At 42.1% G+C, this 19,826-nt stretch overlaps 1 protein-coding gene across 1 annotated transcript in view; it reads left to right on the top strand.

The window, feature by feature from the left end:
- The window catches only part of Clstn2 (calsyntenin 2), a 598,183-nt gene that overhangs the window by 549,386 nt on the left and 28,971 nt on the right, over positions 1-19,826 (top strand). Inside the window, exon 9 of the mRNA XM_028758966.1 lies at positions 6,444-6,606. Within this exon, the coding sequence (XP_028614799.1) occupies positions 6,444-6,606 (163 nt within the window). The remainder of the gene's footprint in view (positions 1-6,443; positions 6,607-19,826) is intronic.

Here is a 19,826-nt window from a genome sequence, read left to right as displayed (position 1 = left end):
CTCTCTCTCTCTCTCTCTCTCTCTCTCTCTCTCTCTCTCTGATGGATGTCCCATCTTCTAATCCATCTCAGCTTATTGGCCATCAGCCTTTTATTGACAGATGATGCTTTTACACAGTGCACAAAAGATTATCCCTACAGAAAGACTAGTAAAATGTGCTAAAAACATTGTTGGTGCCTTCACTAAATTCAGCCATTGTTGCAGCAAAGAATTGAAAAGATTTTTCCTCCCAAAGTTCAGAACAGAAATCCTAAGAAATTAATAATAATAAAAAGAAAGCTGTACTACTCAGCCAATCATCCCAGAACCCCAGACTCAGCCTACATGGATTCTCTTCTGCCCCTTTGTCTTGCTTCCTTGTCCATCCCATTTTGTGGCTCCCACAAACCCCAGGGACAACTGGTTCTGCTGACCAACCCAAATTTATGTCATTCCATCACTACAGAACCCTCTATTGCTTAAGCGCCTCCACCTTGCTGTCTACCACGTCTGCCTCCCCGGTTCTCTCTCTGCCTCTCTCTTTGCCTTCTCTAGCAAGTATAGCAGGTGCTGAATAGGAGTCGGGTGCTGAGGGACAGAAAGGAAAGAGGACAAGATGGAAGCATCAGAACAAGACAACAAAGTAGCCATAGAGGGCAGAGTGAAGACTAAAGCTGTGCGGTGTGGTGACTTAGATGAGAGATCACATGGGACTTGGATGACAGGACACAGAGAGCATGTTTAGACTGGCATCAGGGGGAAGCACTGTGAGCCCAGCTTGGGACACAGTACATTGGAAGTGCCTGTAGGATCTCCAGGTGCAGCTGTTCAGGGATATTCTGACCTGTGAGCCCACTGTCCAGCAGCCGAGTCTCTCTGCTCTGTGATGGAATGTGATGCCATTGTGTGAAATGAAAGGACAGGAAGCTAAGCATCAAAGCCCACAGTGGCCTGAGCGTCACCTCTAACTCCCGATAACTTTACACATTCCTTGTGATAGGAAGCCATGTCATTTCTTTCACTCATTTCACAAGCTCCCTGGAGCAGAATTGATCCTCTTGCTCTAGTGGGGAGTTGAGTAGCCTAGGCAAGAGTATGGAGAGCTGCTTATAAATGGAAAGCATGGTCCAAGATTGATTGTTGCTATAACTGCCATCCCCTCCCCACCCAGAGACCTCCAGGCTTCCTGTTGCCTACAAATAAAGGCAACACGGGTCGTCACTCCTCCAGCTCCTAAGGATGCTTGCAGCCTCAGCTCATGTTCCTCATCTCTCTCAAACTTCTTGTCCTACCCCAATCTGCATCCGTGTCTGCTGCTTCCATCTCCCTAGTACATCACACACACACACACATACACCTGCACACACTTACGCACACGCATATATATGCACGCACACACCACATACATATGCATACACATACATATATACATAGATAAACACATACGAACATGCATATACACACACACCACATATACATATACACATATATGCATGCACACGCATACATATACACAGATACATGCATACACACACCACATACACACATTTGCACATGCACACACATACATATACACATAGATACACACACACACACACACACACACACACACACACACACACACCGTGGGCTTACCTGGCTCCTTTCACAGACCTAAGATGACTATGAATTTCAGGGTATGACAAGCCTTTTTATCAACACCTCAGTTGGACTGGAAGCATCAGCTAGGTTTTTGGGTTGTTTTTCACAAAATAGGCTATGCTTTTTGCAAGTCTCTACAGAAATGACTGAAAGAATTGGACTCCATCTGCTGCTAAACCGGTGCCTCCAACAGTGGGAGGGGAAAAAAAGACCAATTAAAGGAATAAGAGGTTTCTGCTTCATTTTCTTGAAATGTGTTCTTATCTTCTATGCCCAATGAAATCTTAACATTGCTGTGGTATTCACCCAGAATTCTACTCTCTCCCAGCTGAAAAGATCTCTCCATTCTCTGGAACCTTGAAGTGCTCCACACCTGAGTTGCAACACTTATTCCAATCCATATTATATTGGAATATTTTAATATATGGGCCCCTAGCTCCCACACCCCTCCTCTTTGCCTCTCCAATAGGTTGAAACCCCTGAAGGCAAAGAATCTGTTCCATAAGTTCTTTCACAACCCCAATAAACATAGTAATTGACACAAAATCAGTGTATACCATACTGAATAGCTGCATTAAAATATATACCTGAATTAATGGAGAAACTAAGCCAGAGCTTCCAACCTGGCCCTAGATGTGGTATTTGAATCAGACTGTCAGGAGCTCTGAAGACAAACTTCTAACATCATATTCTTCCTATGTGGGTGTCTCTGGATCTCTGACCTCTTTTCCACTTACTATCTAAAGGGCAGCTGTGGCCACCTAACATAGAATCACACCTGCAGGGCTTCTGAAAAGGAAGTAGCTTAGTCTAGGTCATGCCTTGGGCATCCATTCTGTGGGGCATCATGGGATAGGCATCGAGCCAGTTAGGTGTGCCAGTGATTCACACACACAGTTAAAATTAAAATTCGTCTCTCCCCTAAGGAAAGGTCACTTTGCCTGGTTTCCTTGTCTTGGTTGACCTATGTAGCAATACTTCTATTTCTGCTGCCTCCTGGCTCGACCATTTTTCAATTACAGTTTGTCCCTGCCGTTCCAGCTGAGGTCAATGCGGGTCTCTTCCTGATCATAGATCCACATTTATGAAACTCTAATTAGGCATTTCCTTCAGCTGCTGACATAGCTCATTGGGACAAGTCTGCAGCCATAAGCTTAGTATGAACTAAAAGACTGTTTGGATGCCCAATTAAGAGCTCTGAGTACAGTTCTATTTGTTCCTGTAAGCCTTGGCTGCTCCTCACATAGGTAGTAGCCTCTGTTTTGATTTGGGAATACATAAATTGTACCATCTTTTGTGACTCATTACAAAAATAAGACAAGATGTATTCCTTCACAAATTTCTAGGATTTTGCCTGTTTCTTTTTTCTTTTTGTTACTTAATGTGGCAATGGCATAATACAGGAGCCTTCTCACATTCTATGGGTAAAAGAATAATTACAATTTTTTCACTGGAAAAAAATCAGTATATGAATCAAGATCCTTAAAAATAGCTATAATATTTGAGCCATTAAGTCTCCTTCCAGGAATCTTTTCTAAGGATATAATCAGAAACGGAGACAAATATTTATGCCCAAGAAATTGATTATAGTATCATTTGTAATTGTTATTATAAAATTAATCTGATAATGAGAGAATAGTTAAGTATGTTATAGGATATCCATATCCACATCACATGGCCACTTACAGTGGGCTTTGTGAAGTTCAATGCCAACATTAACTGATACATGCAAACTTTCAAATCATTAACACAGTGTGATCCCAATAGGGCTTTCACAGCCATTGCTTCTCAGGGTTTTTATATGAAATCTGTAATAGAAATGTTCCCATCTTCAAGGTTGAAAGCATATTGTAGGCATATTTGAGGCTGCTGGGAGCCTTGGATATGCTAATGAGGATGGAGAAGCCCCTTCACCCCAACTAGGAGGCTCAGCTAAGGACAAAGGCTCATTTTATCAAGAGAGGTGTCATGAACATTTTCCATTCAGAAAAACTGTAGGAAATGCATCTAGGACAAACTACAATATTGGGAAGGGCAGTGCTGCTCTTAAGATGTGAAATGGTCCTGACTTTTCCTTGGAAACTTTTTCTGTTGTCTTATGAAACAGCTGAATATTGAGGAATTAAGACCAGAGGACTATTCTCCTTGATCTTCAGCAAGGAGAATAGATAGGATGGATCTGAAGTACATGGGAATCAACCTGCCATGTGCACAAAGAGGATGACTGCTGGCTATGAAGGTAGTGAGGAACCCAGGACAGGGAGCACTCATAGGCTACCTACAAGGCCATCCCTGATGGCTTACTTTCCATGAGGGAGGACATGTGTCCAGGAATACTTTACTATCTCCTTGGACCTAGCCAAGAGCTTTCAGATACCTCTTGGACTATTCCCAGGATATAAACCATTTTCCAGGTTGCTTTCGATGCCTGACTATCTTTGACTCCAACTTCGAACAAGGGTACGTTGAGATCCCTTAGATGGGGTGCTCCATTCAAATACTCCCTTAGTTCATCACTCTTCCAGGTCCCTAGACTCTGTCTTTAGGTCCTCCTGTATACCACCCCTATAATCTGGGAGCACCCATTCCAGTCACAGGCTCAACCTAAAATCTCAACCTCCAGATAAGGTCATATCCAAGACATCAATGAAGTGTGGAGTGTAAACCGAGTCAAGGACTCTCACTGAATTCAACAAGACACTGGACTGAGCTGCCTGGACCCTTCCTGCTTGCCTACTAAAGTCCCTAAAATATTCTTCAGGCTTTATCAGACTAACAGGCTTCAAAAGGAGTAATTTTCTGAGACATGAGATGGGACAATATAAAAAGAACATTAAGGGGAAATTTCTTATTCCAAAATGAAAGGGAAAAGATCATTTAGCATCCCTGTTGGTGTTATCTATTCATGAGAAACAGCACATTTAATCCAGTGCAGGATGGAGGGGGGACTTTGATGCCCTCACCTTGGGGGTCACCTTCATGTAGAACTCATCAGCCTCCCCCGCCATCTGTGGGGATGCAGAGGGAAGGATGGGGACTAAGCACAAAGGAAAGAACCCGGGCCTGCACAGAGGGAGGAAAGCACTGTTCACTAGTTTTGCTGCCTTTTCTGGTTCCTGCCTCCCTTCCCACGGTTTTTTATAAATTGTACAGTGTGAGTCTGCTCTCTTGGGTCAAGAACTGTGGCTCCTCCTGGTTCAGTTACTATGGCACCACTGTAACCAAATAACTACAAAGAGCTGCTTTTGCTCCTTGTTTCAGAGATGTCAGCCCATCATAAGAGAGAGAGTGGCAAAGCAGAGCCATCCTTAGTTCTCAGGAAAGAACAAAGGAAATGTCCAGGGTGAGATACAGTCCCAGGGACACCCTCCTAGTAACCTCTTCTTCCAACTAGGCCCCACAACCCCGAGCTTTCACCACCTCCTAATAATATGGCCATATAATAAATCCATTAAGTGATTAATTCATTCATTAGGTCAAAAGTTCTATGGAGCCATATGGCAATGATCCCTAGAAATGGCCTCACTGTTACACCAGAGGTATGCTTCATTGATTCCCCCTTGTGGTTCTCAACCAAGTGAGGGTGACAGCCAAAATCAGCCTCACTCCTGAAATTCTACAGTCCATTAATGATGGTTCCCAATCCTGGAAAAGACAGGACTCCTGAGTATGGCAGGTCATGAAAGGACATATCATAAGAGTAGCCAGTCCCCAGCACAGGCCAGAAGGTTCCATTTGTGGCCTATCTCTGCCTCCCTACGTGTATCAAGGTAAAGGAAGGCAAAGTCCTGCTAGAAAATCTGTCTCCCCTTGGAGTTTACTTTCCTTGAATTGGAAGTGCTAGGCTACACCAGCTTCTCAGATGCTTAACATAGAAACATCGGGATTTGGGGCTCCAATTCCTTGGGGTTCCTGCTTCTTCCTTTTTTTTAAGTCTGCCTTTACTTTAGATACTCTCTAGCCCTGAATCCCAACTGTTCTGTTGCTTTCTTCTTCCACTGTTCTTTCTCCTCTTCTCGTCTGTCTTAATCTTTAGCTTTACTCTCACTGGGCACTATTCTTTGTACAGCTCCATCTAACCCAAGACATAGAAAAAAAATGTTTTCAATTGCACTTTTTTCTATATTGAAGAAGTAAGTAAAATTTTATTCAAACAAATGTAAACAGACACTCTAACCTATCCATCTAACTAAGTAGTTATTAAGTCCAACTAAATAGGTGGTAAATGTGTGAATAAAATGTTCTTTCTTCCCATTTTCAAATGTAGTCCATCCCCCATGCCTGAAGATTCTGCATCCATGAATCCACTCAACTAAAACATTGCTCCCAAATTAAATATGAGTAGCCTTTTCCTTTTCTTGTTGTTAGTTCCTAAGCAATACAGCTGAGCAATTATTTAAAGAATTAACATTGCACTGGGTATTATATGTAAGCTGGAGTTGATTTAAAGTACACAGGAGGATATGCATGTGGTATGTGCGAATGCAACGCCATTTTATGGAAGAAACTTAAACATCTGCAGATTTTAAACTCAGCCAGATTTTAAACTCAGATTGGTTCCTGGAGCCAATCCTCTAAACACTGACGGATAGCTGGATTCAGCTGATGACTAGATCTATTTGGGTTCTTCTCATTGTGTCTGATAACTGTGATGTATAATATATGTCATAACTATGTTCTTTGAGTCTTTGGGCTAATAATCGTTAACCCCCAAGCATCTTTCTCTCCTTTCAGAATGAGATTTTAAAGAGCTGTTTGGTGATGCACTGTAGATTTAATTTTAAGCATTGCTTCTCTCTGTGTGTTCTTTTCCCCCCCATTAGATTTGTGACAAAGAATGGCATTACTATGTCATCAATGTGGAGTTCCCTGTGGTCACCCTGTACATGGATGGAGCAACATATGAACCATACCTGGTGACCAATGACTGGCCCATTCATCCATCTCACATAGCCATGCAACTTACTGTCGGCGCCTGTTGGCAAGGTAACCTTGAGTGGAGCCCTCTTCCAACTCTGTGTGCTGTCCATGGGAGAGATTGATAGAGGAAAAAAGGAAGAATGGGTAACATAAAAGCTAGCCAGAAAATAAGTCACTAGCCCTTTACTAACAAAACAGCACGTATGAACGTAAGCATTAATCAAGACATCAGCCCGAAGTAATAATGGAGCTCCTGGCTTGAGAATGGATTTTTCTTTTATATCAGCCTAGACAAGTTCATGGTTGCCTCTGAGTTACCAAGACCATTTATTATTTTGGAATCTTAACTGATTCCAGTCTGTGGCTGCATGTAGGAAGGGTTGAATGCAGAATCTTTGACTGAAATTGTCTCAAGGTTGCTTAGAAACCAAGGATTTCGTTATCGCTCAAATGTCTGAGCCCCTGGCATCTACATGACCAGAGTTATGTGAAGTAAATTGTCTACAGGCCATGAGGTCATAGCGGCCACTCTCAGAGTATGCTCAGCCCTCAGTCCTGAGTCTTGTTTCAGCCCTGTCCCTCATCTCTTAGGACAGAGGCCCTTGATTGACGTCACCCATAAAGAGGTCTGTTTCTTCCACTCTTCCTTAACCATGCCTCTCTTCTAACAATCAGTCCAACCCCATTTCCATTTTGGAAGCAGGCAAAGGAGTTTTCAATACACATAGCCTGTGTCTCACTCAGATCAGATGGAGTTTTTTTCTTATTCCCTAAGTACTGAGGGTTCTTTGAAGCCCAGTAAGGGTGACTAGCAGGTAAGTAGGATGGGCCCAAGAAGGCATATAACACTCTGAGGTAAGACCCAGCCTTGTGTTGATGGATTCTATGAAGGTTTCCAAGATTTGTAACTTTTACCCATTCACCACAGGATAGTGAGGGGAGAGTGTACTTAACGAAGCCAGCTCTTAGTATTTACAAGAAATTGGTTCCCATACCTCACATGAACATCAAAGCCTTACTCAAGATGATGATGTTCTTGCATATAACCCCTACACAGACTCCTGTATACCTTAAATCTTCCCGATTATCTATTGCTTATAATGCCAAATAAATACTATGCAAATAGGTGTTATACCATTGTTTAGTAATTTTAAATGTCTGTTTAGTAATTTTAAGTCTGTAAATGTGAACTGCAAACACAACTTTGAAAGTCATATTTTTGTTGTTGAGAATAGTTTTCGCTATCCTGGGTTTTTTGTTATTCCAAATGAATTTGAGAATCTCTCTTTCTAACTCTGTGAAGAATTGAGTTGGGATTTTAATGGGGATTGCATTGAATCTGTAGATTGCTTTTGGCAAGATGACCATTTTTACTATATTAATCCTGCCAATCCATGAGCATGGGAGATCTTTTCATCTTCTGAGATCTTCTTCAGTATCTATCTTCAGAGACTTGAAGTTCTTGTCTTACAGATCTTTCACTTGCTTGGCTAGATTCACACCAAGGTATTTTATATTATTTGTGACTACTGTGAAGGGTGTCATTTCCCTAATTTCTTTCTCAGTCTGTTTATCTTTCAAGTAGTGGAAGGCTACTGATTTGTTTGAGTTGATTTTATAACCAGCCACTTTGCTGAAGTTTTTTTTAATCAGGTTTAGGAGTTCTCTGGTGGAAGTTTTAGGGTCACTTAAGTATACTATCATATCATCTGCAAATAATGATTAGGGTCACTTAAATATACTATCATATCATCTGCAAATAATGATATTTCGACTTCTTCCTTTCCTATTTGTATCCCTTTGACTTCTTTTTGTTGTCTAATTGCTCTATCTAGGACTTCCAGTACTATATTGAATAAGTAGGGAAAGAGAGGGCAGCCTTGTCTAGTCTCTGATCTTTGTGGGATTGCTTCAAGTTTTTCTCCATTTAGTTTGATATTGGCTAGGAATCACCATCTCTGACCTTAAGCTGTACTACAGAGCAATAATGATGAAAACTGCATGGTATTGGTACAGAGACAGGCAGGAAGATCAATGGAATAGAACTGAAGACCCAGAAATGAACCCACACACCTATGATCACCTGATCTTTGTCAAAGGAGCTAAAACTGTCCAGTGGAAAAAGAACAGCATTTTCAACAAATGGTGCTGGTTCAACTGGAGGACAACCTGTAGAAGAATGCAAATCAACCCATTCTTATCTCCTTGTACAAAGCTCAAGTCTAAGTGGATAAAGGACCTTCACATAAAACCAGATACATTGAAACTAACACACTGAAGAGAAGGTGGGGAAGAACCTTGAATACTTGGGCACAGGGGAAATGTTCCTGAACAGAACACCAATGTCTTATGCTCTAAGATCAAGAATTGACAAATGGGACCTCATAAAATTGCAAAGCTTCTGTAAGGCAAAGAACACTGTCAATAGCACAAAATGGCAACCAACAGATTGGGAAAAAAATCTTTACCAATCCCACATCCAATAGAGGGCTAATATCCAATATATACAAAGAACTCAAAAAATTAGACTCCAGACAACCAAATAACCTTATTAAAAAATGGGGTACAGAGCTAAACAAAGAATTCTCAACTGAGGAAACTCGAATGGCCAAGAAGCACCTAAAGAAATGTTCAGCATCCTTTGTCATCAGAGAATGCACATCAAAACAACCCTGAGATTCCACCTCACACCAGTCAGAATGGCTAAGATAAAAAAAACTCAGGTGATAGCAGATTCTGGTGAGGATGTGGAGAAAGAGGAACACTCCTCCATTGTTGGTGGGATTGCAAGATGGTGCAACCACTCTGGAAATCAGTCTAGTGGTTCCCCAGAAGATTGAACATAGCATTACCTGAGGATCCAGCTATACCACTCCTGGGCATATATCCAGAAGATGCTGTAACATATAACAAGGACATATGCTCCACTATGTTCATAGCAGCCTTATTTATAATAGCCAGAAGCTGGAAAGAAGCCAGATGTCTTTCAACAGAGGAATGAATAAAAAAAAATGTGGTACATTTACACAATGGAGTATTACTCAGCTATTAAAAAAAATGAACTCGAGAAATTCTTAGGTAAATGGACAGAATTAGAAAATATCATCCTGAGTGAGGTAACCCAATAACAAAAGAACACACATGTTATTCACTCACTGATAATTGGATATTAGCCCAGAAGCTTGAAATACCCAAGATTCAACTCACAGACCACATGAAGCTAATGAAGAAGGAAGACCAAGTGTGGGTGCTTCGGTCCTTCTTAGAAGGAGTAACAAAAATACTCAAGGGAGCAAATATGGAGACAAAGTTTGGGACAGAAACTGAAAGAGGGGCCATCTAGAGACCATTCCACCTGGGTATCCATCTGGAGACCATTCCACCTGAGTATCCATCCCATGTTCAGTCACCAAAGGTAGACGTTGATGTGGATGTCAGGAAATGCATGCTGACAGGAGCCTGACATAGCTGTGTCCTTAGAGGTCTGCTAGAGTCTGACATATTCAGAGGCAGATGCTCACAGCTAACCATTGAACTGATCAAGGAGTTCCCAATGGAGGAGTTAGAGTGAAGACTGAAGGAGCTGAAAGGGTTTGCAGCTCCATGAGGAGAGCAACAATATCAACCAACCAGAGCTCCCAGGGTCTAAACCGCCAGGCTGGGAGCACATAGGGAGGGACTCATGGCTCTAGCTGTATATGTAGGGGAGGATGGCCTTGTCAGCATAGGTGGGAAAGGAGAACCTTGGTTCCATGAAGGCTAGACGCCCAGTGTGGGGTAATATGAGGGTGGGGAGGTGGGAGTGGGGAGGTAGGTGGGGGCACATCCTCATAGAAGCAGGCAGAGGGTGGATGGGATAGGGAGTTCCTGGGCAGGGGATGGGAATGGGGTAAGGGGATAACATCTGACATGTAAATAAAATATCCGATAAAAAATTAAAATAAAAGACATATTTTTGAGCCACCTGAAGAAAATACAAGTGTCAGAGACCAATAGTATACTAATTTGTTGTCTGTGGGCCAGTTGACCCAGGAGTGACTTGGGAGATACACAAGTCCCTATAGGCTGGATTAAAAAGTGACTCAGGGCAGCTTCATGGGGCAAACTATGGGAAGAGGAGCATGCAGTAAACACTACAGTCATGGGAAAGAAAAAGCAGGGAGCAGATACAAATGAGTGAAGAACAGAATAGCTGTTCCTGTGCTGAGACTGCCCGCGTCATGTGCGACGTGTTTCACCCAAGGGTTTAAGCCTTGTTTAACATTTTTACAGGACGTGGGGATGGGAGTCTTTGCAGTATTATAGGTTCCCCCAGGCTACCAAGAGAAGACTGTGCCTTATGGCAGGGACCCATGAAACCAACCAAGAGAGAAAGGCACTATCTTTGAGGTTGAACAGAAATCATTAACCACTAGACACAGCTGTGGTGAAGTGGGGACCAGCCAGATACCAACAGAGGTATTCTGAGCACATCCTGGAGAAGCCCTAAAGGAAAAGACACTCAGAGGTACATCCTTCTACAGACTTTACCATGGTTTCTTCCTGATTGCCCTCAGAGATCACATCTGGGTTCTTGTCACTCTAATCTGCAACCAGCCTCTACTTAGGCAAGTCAGTTACAGCTACTGCTTCCCTGTTATATGCTTACCACCTGGGATGGGAAAACAGTCCCACCAAATCAAAAGTGACTCTGTGAATAATTAAGATGATGCCTAGATCATTTGGAATAGGCTGGTGTCTCGCTGTGACAGCATGCTCTAATTCTCAGTTAATTAGCACTTGTGTCTTGTTATCTTTACCAAGCTCTTGCCTGCTTTAGCATCAGCATGGGACTCAAGTGAGTGCAGCCGACACTGAGAAGCTGGTATATATGAATGCAGGTCCTGCAAACATTTACTTTCTATAGCCTCATCATTGCAAAACACAAAAACTATCTTATTAATGGCTGTATACTTCTCCAAGAAGCAACAAAAAGAGTTCTGGGAGTCAGAAAACCTTGAGTTACATCCACCCTTGCCCTTTGCTGGCTGTATTTGTACACCATCCTAATTTCCCTGTGTCCCACAGGATCTTTCTCTCTGAGCTATTTGCTTTTTTCGAGTTTTCACAAATGAGAGAAGATATGATAGTTGTCTGTGTCTGCCTCATTTTTCTTAGCATGATCTCCAGTTCTCCCCATTTTCTTGAGAATAGCATAATGTCATTCCTCAATGTCCTAAATAATACTGTGTGTGTGAGTGTGTGTGTGTGAGAGAGCGTGTGAGTGTGTGTATGTGTGATATTTTATCTATTAGTGGGCACCTAGCTTAATTCTGTACCTTAATTTTTGTAAGTGGTGCTAAAATGAACATAGGTTTGCACATTTGTACACAGATGTCAGTCTCTCCAGGTATATATGTGCCAGAGTAGTACATCCTAATTATAAAGTTTAATTTGCTTTTTCCTGAAGACTGGTGCTACTGAGCAAATGTCATACATTTACCAACCAGTTGTAGTGTTTCTTTTGAGTCGTATCTCTTCAGATCATTTGATATTATTTTGATGAAATTATTTGTTCTTTTGAGTTCTTTATGTATTCTGTATATTGATCCCTTGTCAGATAGCTAGCTAGCAAAGGTATTCTTTCGTGTAGGTTGTCTCTTTGGTGTCGGGTTTTGTTTGTTTGTTTGGTTGGTTGGTTGGTTAGTTGGTTGGTTGATTTATTTTGTTTTGTTTGGTTTTTGGTTTTGTTGTTGTTCTTGTTGCTGTCATTTGCTACACAGCATCTTTTTAATTTGATATAATCCCATTTGTCAGTTCTGGCTTTTGTTTGCTGGGCTAGCAGACTCTCGTTGTCTGTGCCACTATCTTGAATAGTTCTGTTATGTTTTCTTCTAGAAGCTTCATAGTTTTGAGCCTTTGATTTATTTTGTTGATTTTTTAATGCAGAAAGATCAATAATGGAGACTCTAGGTTGCATTTACTCCCTGAAGATGTCTTATTTCCTTAGCACTGTTTGTTGGTCAGGCTGGTTTTCCTCAATTCGTGCTCTTAGCATCTTTGCTAGGATAGATGGCTATAGGTGGCTGGATTTATCTCTGAGTCCTGTGTCCTCTTCCCTTTTGTCTATGTGTCTAGTTCTATACCAATTTCAAGCTGTTTTGTTCTGGCGCATCTGATATGATTTGAAATCAAGTACTGTGACAATGCCAGCAGCATCTTTGTGCTCCTAGCTTCTAATCTTTAAATTATCAAGTAAGAGAGTAAAGGCTGCCTCTTGAGGTTTCATGAGTAATGTGTGTGCTTGGCACGTTTTCTATGAATGGATGTTTCACCTTAACATATCTTTTGGTCTTCTTCCATCTTCCTTTTCTTTCATCTAAATCTGACACACTAGGAAATCTACAAGAGCCAGGCCTACTCTAACACTTTGGCCCCAAGTCTTCTAAAGGTCTCTCCATCCTCTCACTTCCCTCACCTCCCATAAGACCAGCCCTTATACAGAGACTCTGCCTTCCCAAGGGCCATACATAAGTCAAAAAGAAGGCTGAAGAACAGTTTATCAGGAGAATTTTGGAAAGCAGGGATAGAAAAGCATTCAGGAACATGATCATCAAGTTTGGGAGACATGGAGGACACTTGAGTACTTTCCCTATGAGAAATGACAACACAATAGTACATCCCCCCCCCAAATCTCCATCTTTAGAATACAGAATGAGTTAGACCACACAAAGAAAGCATGGGGGTGAGAGTAGGAGGCAGGCGTGTGCAGGCTCAGATCTCCCATAGCACTACAGTGTACATGGCCCAGGAAGGATGGAGGAGAGGATGAAGAAAGAAGTTGAAATTATATCTCAAGACACTCTACTGCCGTGTTAGGGAATTTGGATTTCTATGAATTCCTGCATTCTTCTGGGAGTCACGTTTCTGTCTGCATAGGACATATCAAAAGATCTTCCAATGAGATGCAGCACTGTGAAATTAATGGCCTGTGGAACAGTCCTCACCCCCATAGTTCTCATCCTCTACCGTCTGCTTACGTGCCTAGCACAAAGCCCTGCCTATGCCCCTCTAATTGCCTTGGGCTTGCAAACCTGGGGAGCTTTTCTGGTGCTTCTGAGGTTAGCTAGGGAACTTGTTCTCATTTGTGAAATTTCTGGTTGGAGTTGGACAAAGTGAATAGACAAGGACTGGATAGACTCTTCGTGTCGGGTTCTCCCGGGAACTGGCAACAGCACCATCGCTGGTCTGTGTTCTGCAGACCCAATTAGCCTACGGTGTCCTGTTAGTGAATTTGAAAGCCATGCAATCACTGGGACTTCATTTTCGCTGGGATTTTTAAAAGTAATTAAAAAAATGAGACTTCATTTACACTTACGAAACGTTGCCAGTGAGGCCTCGTACACACAGCATCACATAATTGCAAGGAAAGCCTTTGAGTCTTCTATTTGCATTACAAATTTCAAAAAGCATGGCACTAGCTCTGGCAAGGGCCTTCTGGCTGTGTCACCTTATGATGCCTAGATCTCAAGGGTAACAGAATGTCCAAGCAGAAAAGGTGTCGTGGTAAACTCCAACCCAAAGCACTAGAAGAGGCCAGTCTTATGATTCTCTACTAGGTCTCAGATTTTAAATGTCCAGCTACCTGTCAGCATTGCCACTCTGGGAAACAAACTTCCAACCTATAAACCCAGGGATGAAAAATTCAAAGGACAGCAGGCCAGAGCATGGTGGATCATTTAAAGACTAGGTTAATTCCTTTTTCTTAGGTATTTACTTGTAAGAGTAAAACTTTGAGTCAATCGAGTTCAATTCCAAATACTATGAAAAATCAGATAGCCAAATCTTGGACATCTCCATCTACTGACTATCCAGGTCCTATAGGCTACTTGTGCAGTGAAGTAAGTCAGATGTGTCATGACAGTGTCTTAAAGAGTCTGGAGGTTTCTAGAAGATTCCACAGAATGCAGCAGTGCAGGTCATCTATCCTGTGCTAAACTAGACTGTCTCTGACTTCCCTTTTGTGAGTTAGGTATCTGGGGAGCAGGTGGTCTTTTTGATCAGGTGGCTGCATGTGTGAGCTGGAGAGGCACAATCAGGACTACGTCACCATGCTCCATGTCTGATCCCCATTCTCTTAATGTGTTTCAGCACAGGAGTCCCCATCTGTGGCTGTCTTCTTTGTGACCACTAACTCCTATCTCTGCCAAGACATTCTCCTCCAGTACAGGAAATCTGGCCTTTCTAGAATATGCAGCCCTGATCCCCCATTCCTAAGGTTGCTACGGATCTGGGATAAGGAAGACACCTCCTAGTCCATCTTGGAGCCTACCCTGGCTGAGTCCTATCCTGCACTTAACAAATGGGAGACATAGAAGAATGTTTTTATAAGAAAAATGGACTGAATGGGGACAGATTCAAGACACTCTTTGGAGCTTTGAAGCAAAGACAAAGAAAGGAATGGCCTCCAAGGGATCAAAAGGCAGACATAGCCCAAGGGCTGTAAGCAATGGCTTATGAGCCTCACATGTACCTGGAGCCTGCTCAGCCCTGAGACTTATTATACATTTTCAGGTCCTTTTTCCCCTGCTAGAGTCTAGAATCAGTGCAGACAATTGGACTACACCCCTCCAGTTAATGAGCTTGGTCTAATTTAATACAGATTTCTGTTAATAAAGTCTGTGTTCAAGTTATTCGGCATCCCTTGGGCCTCCAGTTCTGAAAAAAGAAGAAAAGGCACACACTAGCATAGACTGCTTTCTATCCAGGCAGAACTCCTTCCCTAAGGAATCTGCTTGGAACTTCATTCTCACAGATGCAACTTCTACAAGGAGGCCAAGGTCAAATTTAGGAAACAGCACAAACCACCCCCACTCCTAGCCTCCCTGTGTGCATTGCTAGCATGCACTAGACATTTGCTGGGAACCATAAGGCGGCTCTGCTATAGACAGCTCAACATGCAGCATGGGCATAATCCACACCCAACTCCGTATCTGGGTAGGGGCAACATAGCACCTGGACCTGAATGTAGAGAGGTACCACCAGAACTAGATCAGTACCATCAAAGAAGACTCTAGAAGCTGCTAGAATCTGGGGCAAATCAGTTGCCAGATGTGTCTCACATTTACTCAGAGTTCTGACAAAGTCCAGCTGAGACCTAAAGATGACTTCAAGGCCATGTGGCATCTGGCTGTTGTAGGAAAAGCCTGGACTCAAGTGAGTAGAAGGAAACTCTAGACCCTTGCCACCACTGACATTTCTGCCAGTCAAAACTCTCAATTTCTTTGTCTAGAGAGTGAAATCAATATTGTGGATGAGACATAAGCAACCTCTGACTCCATAAATTTAGGTCCTCGGTTTCAAGCATCTGACTTTTGTGATCAATCCTAAGTCATACGTTTTGTTATTATTTAAACGTTTGCTGTGAAAGCAATCAAATGGTACACTTCGTTGTTTTTTTTTCATTTAGAAAAAGAGGGTTAAAAAAGCTTGATGAGAATGTGTCATGGCCAGCCCTAATGACAGATCATTTTTCTTTGCAAGTCACCTGCAACTTATAGCTCTGTGAACTCCCTTTGGGGTTATATGCACATAGCTTGAAACCGGCAGCTTGTGAGGGTCTATTACACACTTCACTTAGTCTTTGCATTCCATGGGTGTCTCCATTACTGAAATGAGGGGAAAAAAGAGAAAGCAAGATTTCAGACAGTCTGGCCATTTGCATTGCTCAAAATTGATAGTTGACCATCCGTGAAATTGCATTCATTGAGGGGCATCCCCATCCACAAGCCTTGCAAAGAGCAGTGTTCAACTCAAGCAAAAGAAAGCACAGCTTCCTCTCTTCCCCATTTATTTCTTAGACTAAACAGCAGAGGGAAAGATGGCAGGATCCGCAGTAGCTTCCTAAATACCTTTGTATAAGATGGAGACTTGGTGCGTTCACCAAGGCCATAGGTCTTCTACCTCCAGTTTCTCTTACAGCTGTATTTACAGTGAATAGACCCCACCTCTCAGAAGACAGAAAGCTGGGACAATGGGTGATGGATATTCAGCTATTCATTTACATTAACTGAAATGCTCTGTTTCAGTATAAGACTGGCTGCATCAGATCATGTATGCTAAGTAGCATTGTCCTTGAGTATCTGGTTGCTTGGTGCCCAGATGCCATATAGGCATGGAACATCAAAGACACTGAACTTCCTTATATAAAATGGTAGAGTAGCATTTTGCATAAAAATGACAAATACCCCCCCCATATACTTCAAATTAACTCTAGATTATTTGTAAGACCTAATGTGGTATAAATGCTCAGTGATGATTCTTACTGCTTAAAGAATGAGAAGGAAAAGACTTGTCTGTGTTAGCATTACTTAGATGTTTTCAGTCTGTGGCTGGTTAAGTCTGTGGAAGTAAAACCACAGATTTGGAGGGGACAACTGTTTGGCTGTTTTTCAAAACAACTGGCTTTCCTAGCACTCTTCATCTCAGCTCTGGGAATTGCTCCTGAAGCCAGTTAGTGTCTGCAGAAGCCAGCACAACTGGGCACTCACTGCCAGCACCGTATTGGTCTCAACCTGTGCCCCTCCAGTAAGTCTTCCTTGGACTTTTTCAGCCACATCTGATTAGATGATGTGCAGAGAGAAAGTTGGGTCAAGGCTGAATCTTAGCTTTACTTGGTCCTGGCCACATGACCTTGGAAAAGTTATCAAACCCTGTCTATAAACTTATAGAAAGAGTTGTCCGTGTATCAGATCACACTCTTAACTCACAAAGATGAAATGGTTTTTTTCCATACCCGTCTTTATTTCATTTCAAGCTTCATTCCATGTGAGTGAGAGAGCTTTAACCTCCCCAGATTTGGCATTTTTCCATTTATTTGGGTAATGGCTGGTTGATTCCAGAGGTGAGAATGTAGAGTTATAGGGTAATGTGGGGCCAGTCACTTTTCCATGTAGTTATTCGTTGAAATGATGCTCCTCTCCATCTTTTGGTTCTCAGTCACTACTAATGGTCCTTTAGGATTGATAGCTGTCTTGGCATTTCCTTGCCTTCTATGGTGCTACATCAATACTGGTAGTGCTTCTCTTTTTCTCTGTGTGTGTCCTTCTGTGGACAGTCTGCCTAGTACAATACAGATATCACATATCCTGCTGGGGCTCAGCTCCCAATGTAACTGTATGTGATTGTATTCTGTAATTTATTCTCTCCATTTCCCCAAGCTACCTCACCTGGAAGAAACCAGAGTCTCTTCCTCTGTGCCTCCCAAAGGTGGACCACTGGTCTTCCTTGACCTTTGAAGGGTTGATGCCTCTGAAACCCATACTTGCATAGCTACTCAGCATAGGGTTCTTCTTTGGCTATTCCTGTGGCAAAGCTAGACACATGCATAAATAAAAGTGAGATGAAAGAAATAGCCAATAAAAATATAAGGAAAGAACTTAAGATCTCCAAGATCTCCTCATCCTTAAAGACTAATGAAATAGCTTATGAAAGAACCTGATGGATTTCACGGCCCTATTGGTAGCTATTTAACTAGTTCTTCCCTCTGACCTAGTAGACATGTTGTTTAGAAATTTATCATATGCTGCCTTGAGGTTCCTGATTATTTTAGAACATCTCATACTTATATTTTAATTTAACATAATTTTTCTACTCAATATAAACTCTAAAGATCCCAGCCCACAACCTACAATTATATAAACCTAACGTAAGACTAGACACAACAGGAAATGTTTTTGAAATGCTGATCTAGTCTAAGAAATCTAAAATCATGTCTGGAAACAAAGTTTTGAGAATTTTTTGTTCTCTTAAAATGATTTATGACCATGTTTATTCTAAATTTTGACAGAAGAGCTGTGTGGTCCATGTGGACATCTTCAATATTAAAAAGAAAAACTTTTCAGTGTATCTATTATTTTTAATATCTTATATCACATCTAGTACTGGGTAAAATATATTTCAAATTTTATGAATGTCTCCCATTGCTAACTAAATCGGTTTCCTAGAAACTTCTGACTCATAAATGTGGTATATCACAGATCTTGGATTCGTAAGTTGAAAATACAGAACATGATACCTTGGTAACCAACCTAGTCACGGCCATTGGCCTTTGAGAAGGAGACTCTAAGAGAGATGCTAAGGAAGGCTAGATGATAGATGATGTACTTGAAGTGTAGGAACATATACTTTACAACTTTAGGCCTAAGTTTTATTAATATAGAGGCTATCTTATTTATGGTTTTATTGCTGTGAAGAGACACCATGGCTATAGCAACTCTTATAAAAGGAAATATTTAATTGGGGCTAGCTTATGGTTCTGAGGTTTAGTCTATTATCATCATGGCAGGAAGCATGGTGGCACACAGGCAGACACGGTGCTGGAGAGGTAGCTCAGAGTTCTACATCTGCATGGGCAGGCAGCAGGAAGAGAACCGTGAGCCCAGTGGCCAGGCTTGAGTATTTGAGACCTCAAAGTCTGCCCACAGTAACAGATTCCCTCCAACAAAGCCACACTTACTCTGGCAAAGCTACAGTTACTCTGACAAGACCACACCTCCTAATAGCGCAACTCCCTGTGAGCATGTGTGAGCATTTTCTTTCAAACCACCACAGGTGCTATATGAGTGCCAGTCTTTCAGGGGGTTCATGAAGACTCAAGGAGATGCCCTATGTTGAGACTTCTCATGGTGTTGGGACACAGGTCACACTGAGACAGTGATGCTCATTGACTCTGCTGCTCAAAGGTAGAGACAAGTGTAGGCAGGAAATAGATGAGCATCTGGATAACACCTCCATTATTCATGCTCAGGCCTTTATCCTCTTTTCTATAGGTCAATAAAAGATATCCAGATATCCAGTCACAGGAGTAAAAGTCAGACATTTTGTTGCTATGACAAATACTCAATATTTACATGGGGACAGATTTATCCATGCTTCGGAGTCTTCAGGCCCTGGCCAGCCTGCCCCATTGTTCCCAGGCCATAGTGAAGCAGATCATCCTGGTGGAAGGATGTGAAGGAGAAGAGTTGTTCCTAAAACATCCAGGGAACAGACAAGAGTGATCTACATCTTCCAGTGAGGCCTTACCCCATTCTGATAACTCCCAACAGTCTATTCATATTTTGAATCCCACAGTGGATTAAGTCAATGATTTCATTAGAGCCCTCATGACCCAATCGCTTTCTAAAGCTCATCATCTAAACACAAGGGACCAACCCCTCAATATGGGAGCCATTTTGGGGTGGGGCACTTGGCGTCCAAGCCATAGCACCAGGGCATGAACATGTGAATGTTATAGAAAAGCACTT

The sequence above is a fragment of the Grammomys surdaster genome, unplaced genomic scaffold, assembly GCF_004785775.1.
Source record: "Grammomys surdaster isolate TR1022 unplaced genomic scaffold, NIH_TR_1.0 126248, whole genome shotgun sequence".
NCBI lineage: Eukaryota > Metazoa > Chordata > Mammalia > Rodentia > Muridae > Grammomys > Grammomys surdaster.
Note: the sequence above shows the minus strand (reverse complement) of the source record. Positions and strands in the feature narration are given on the sequence as shown.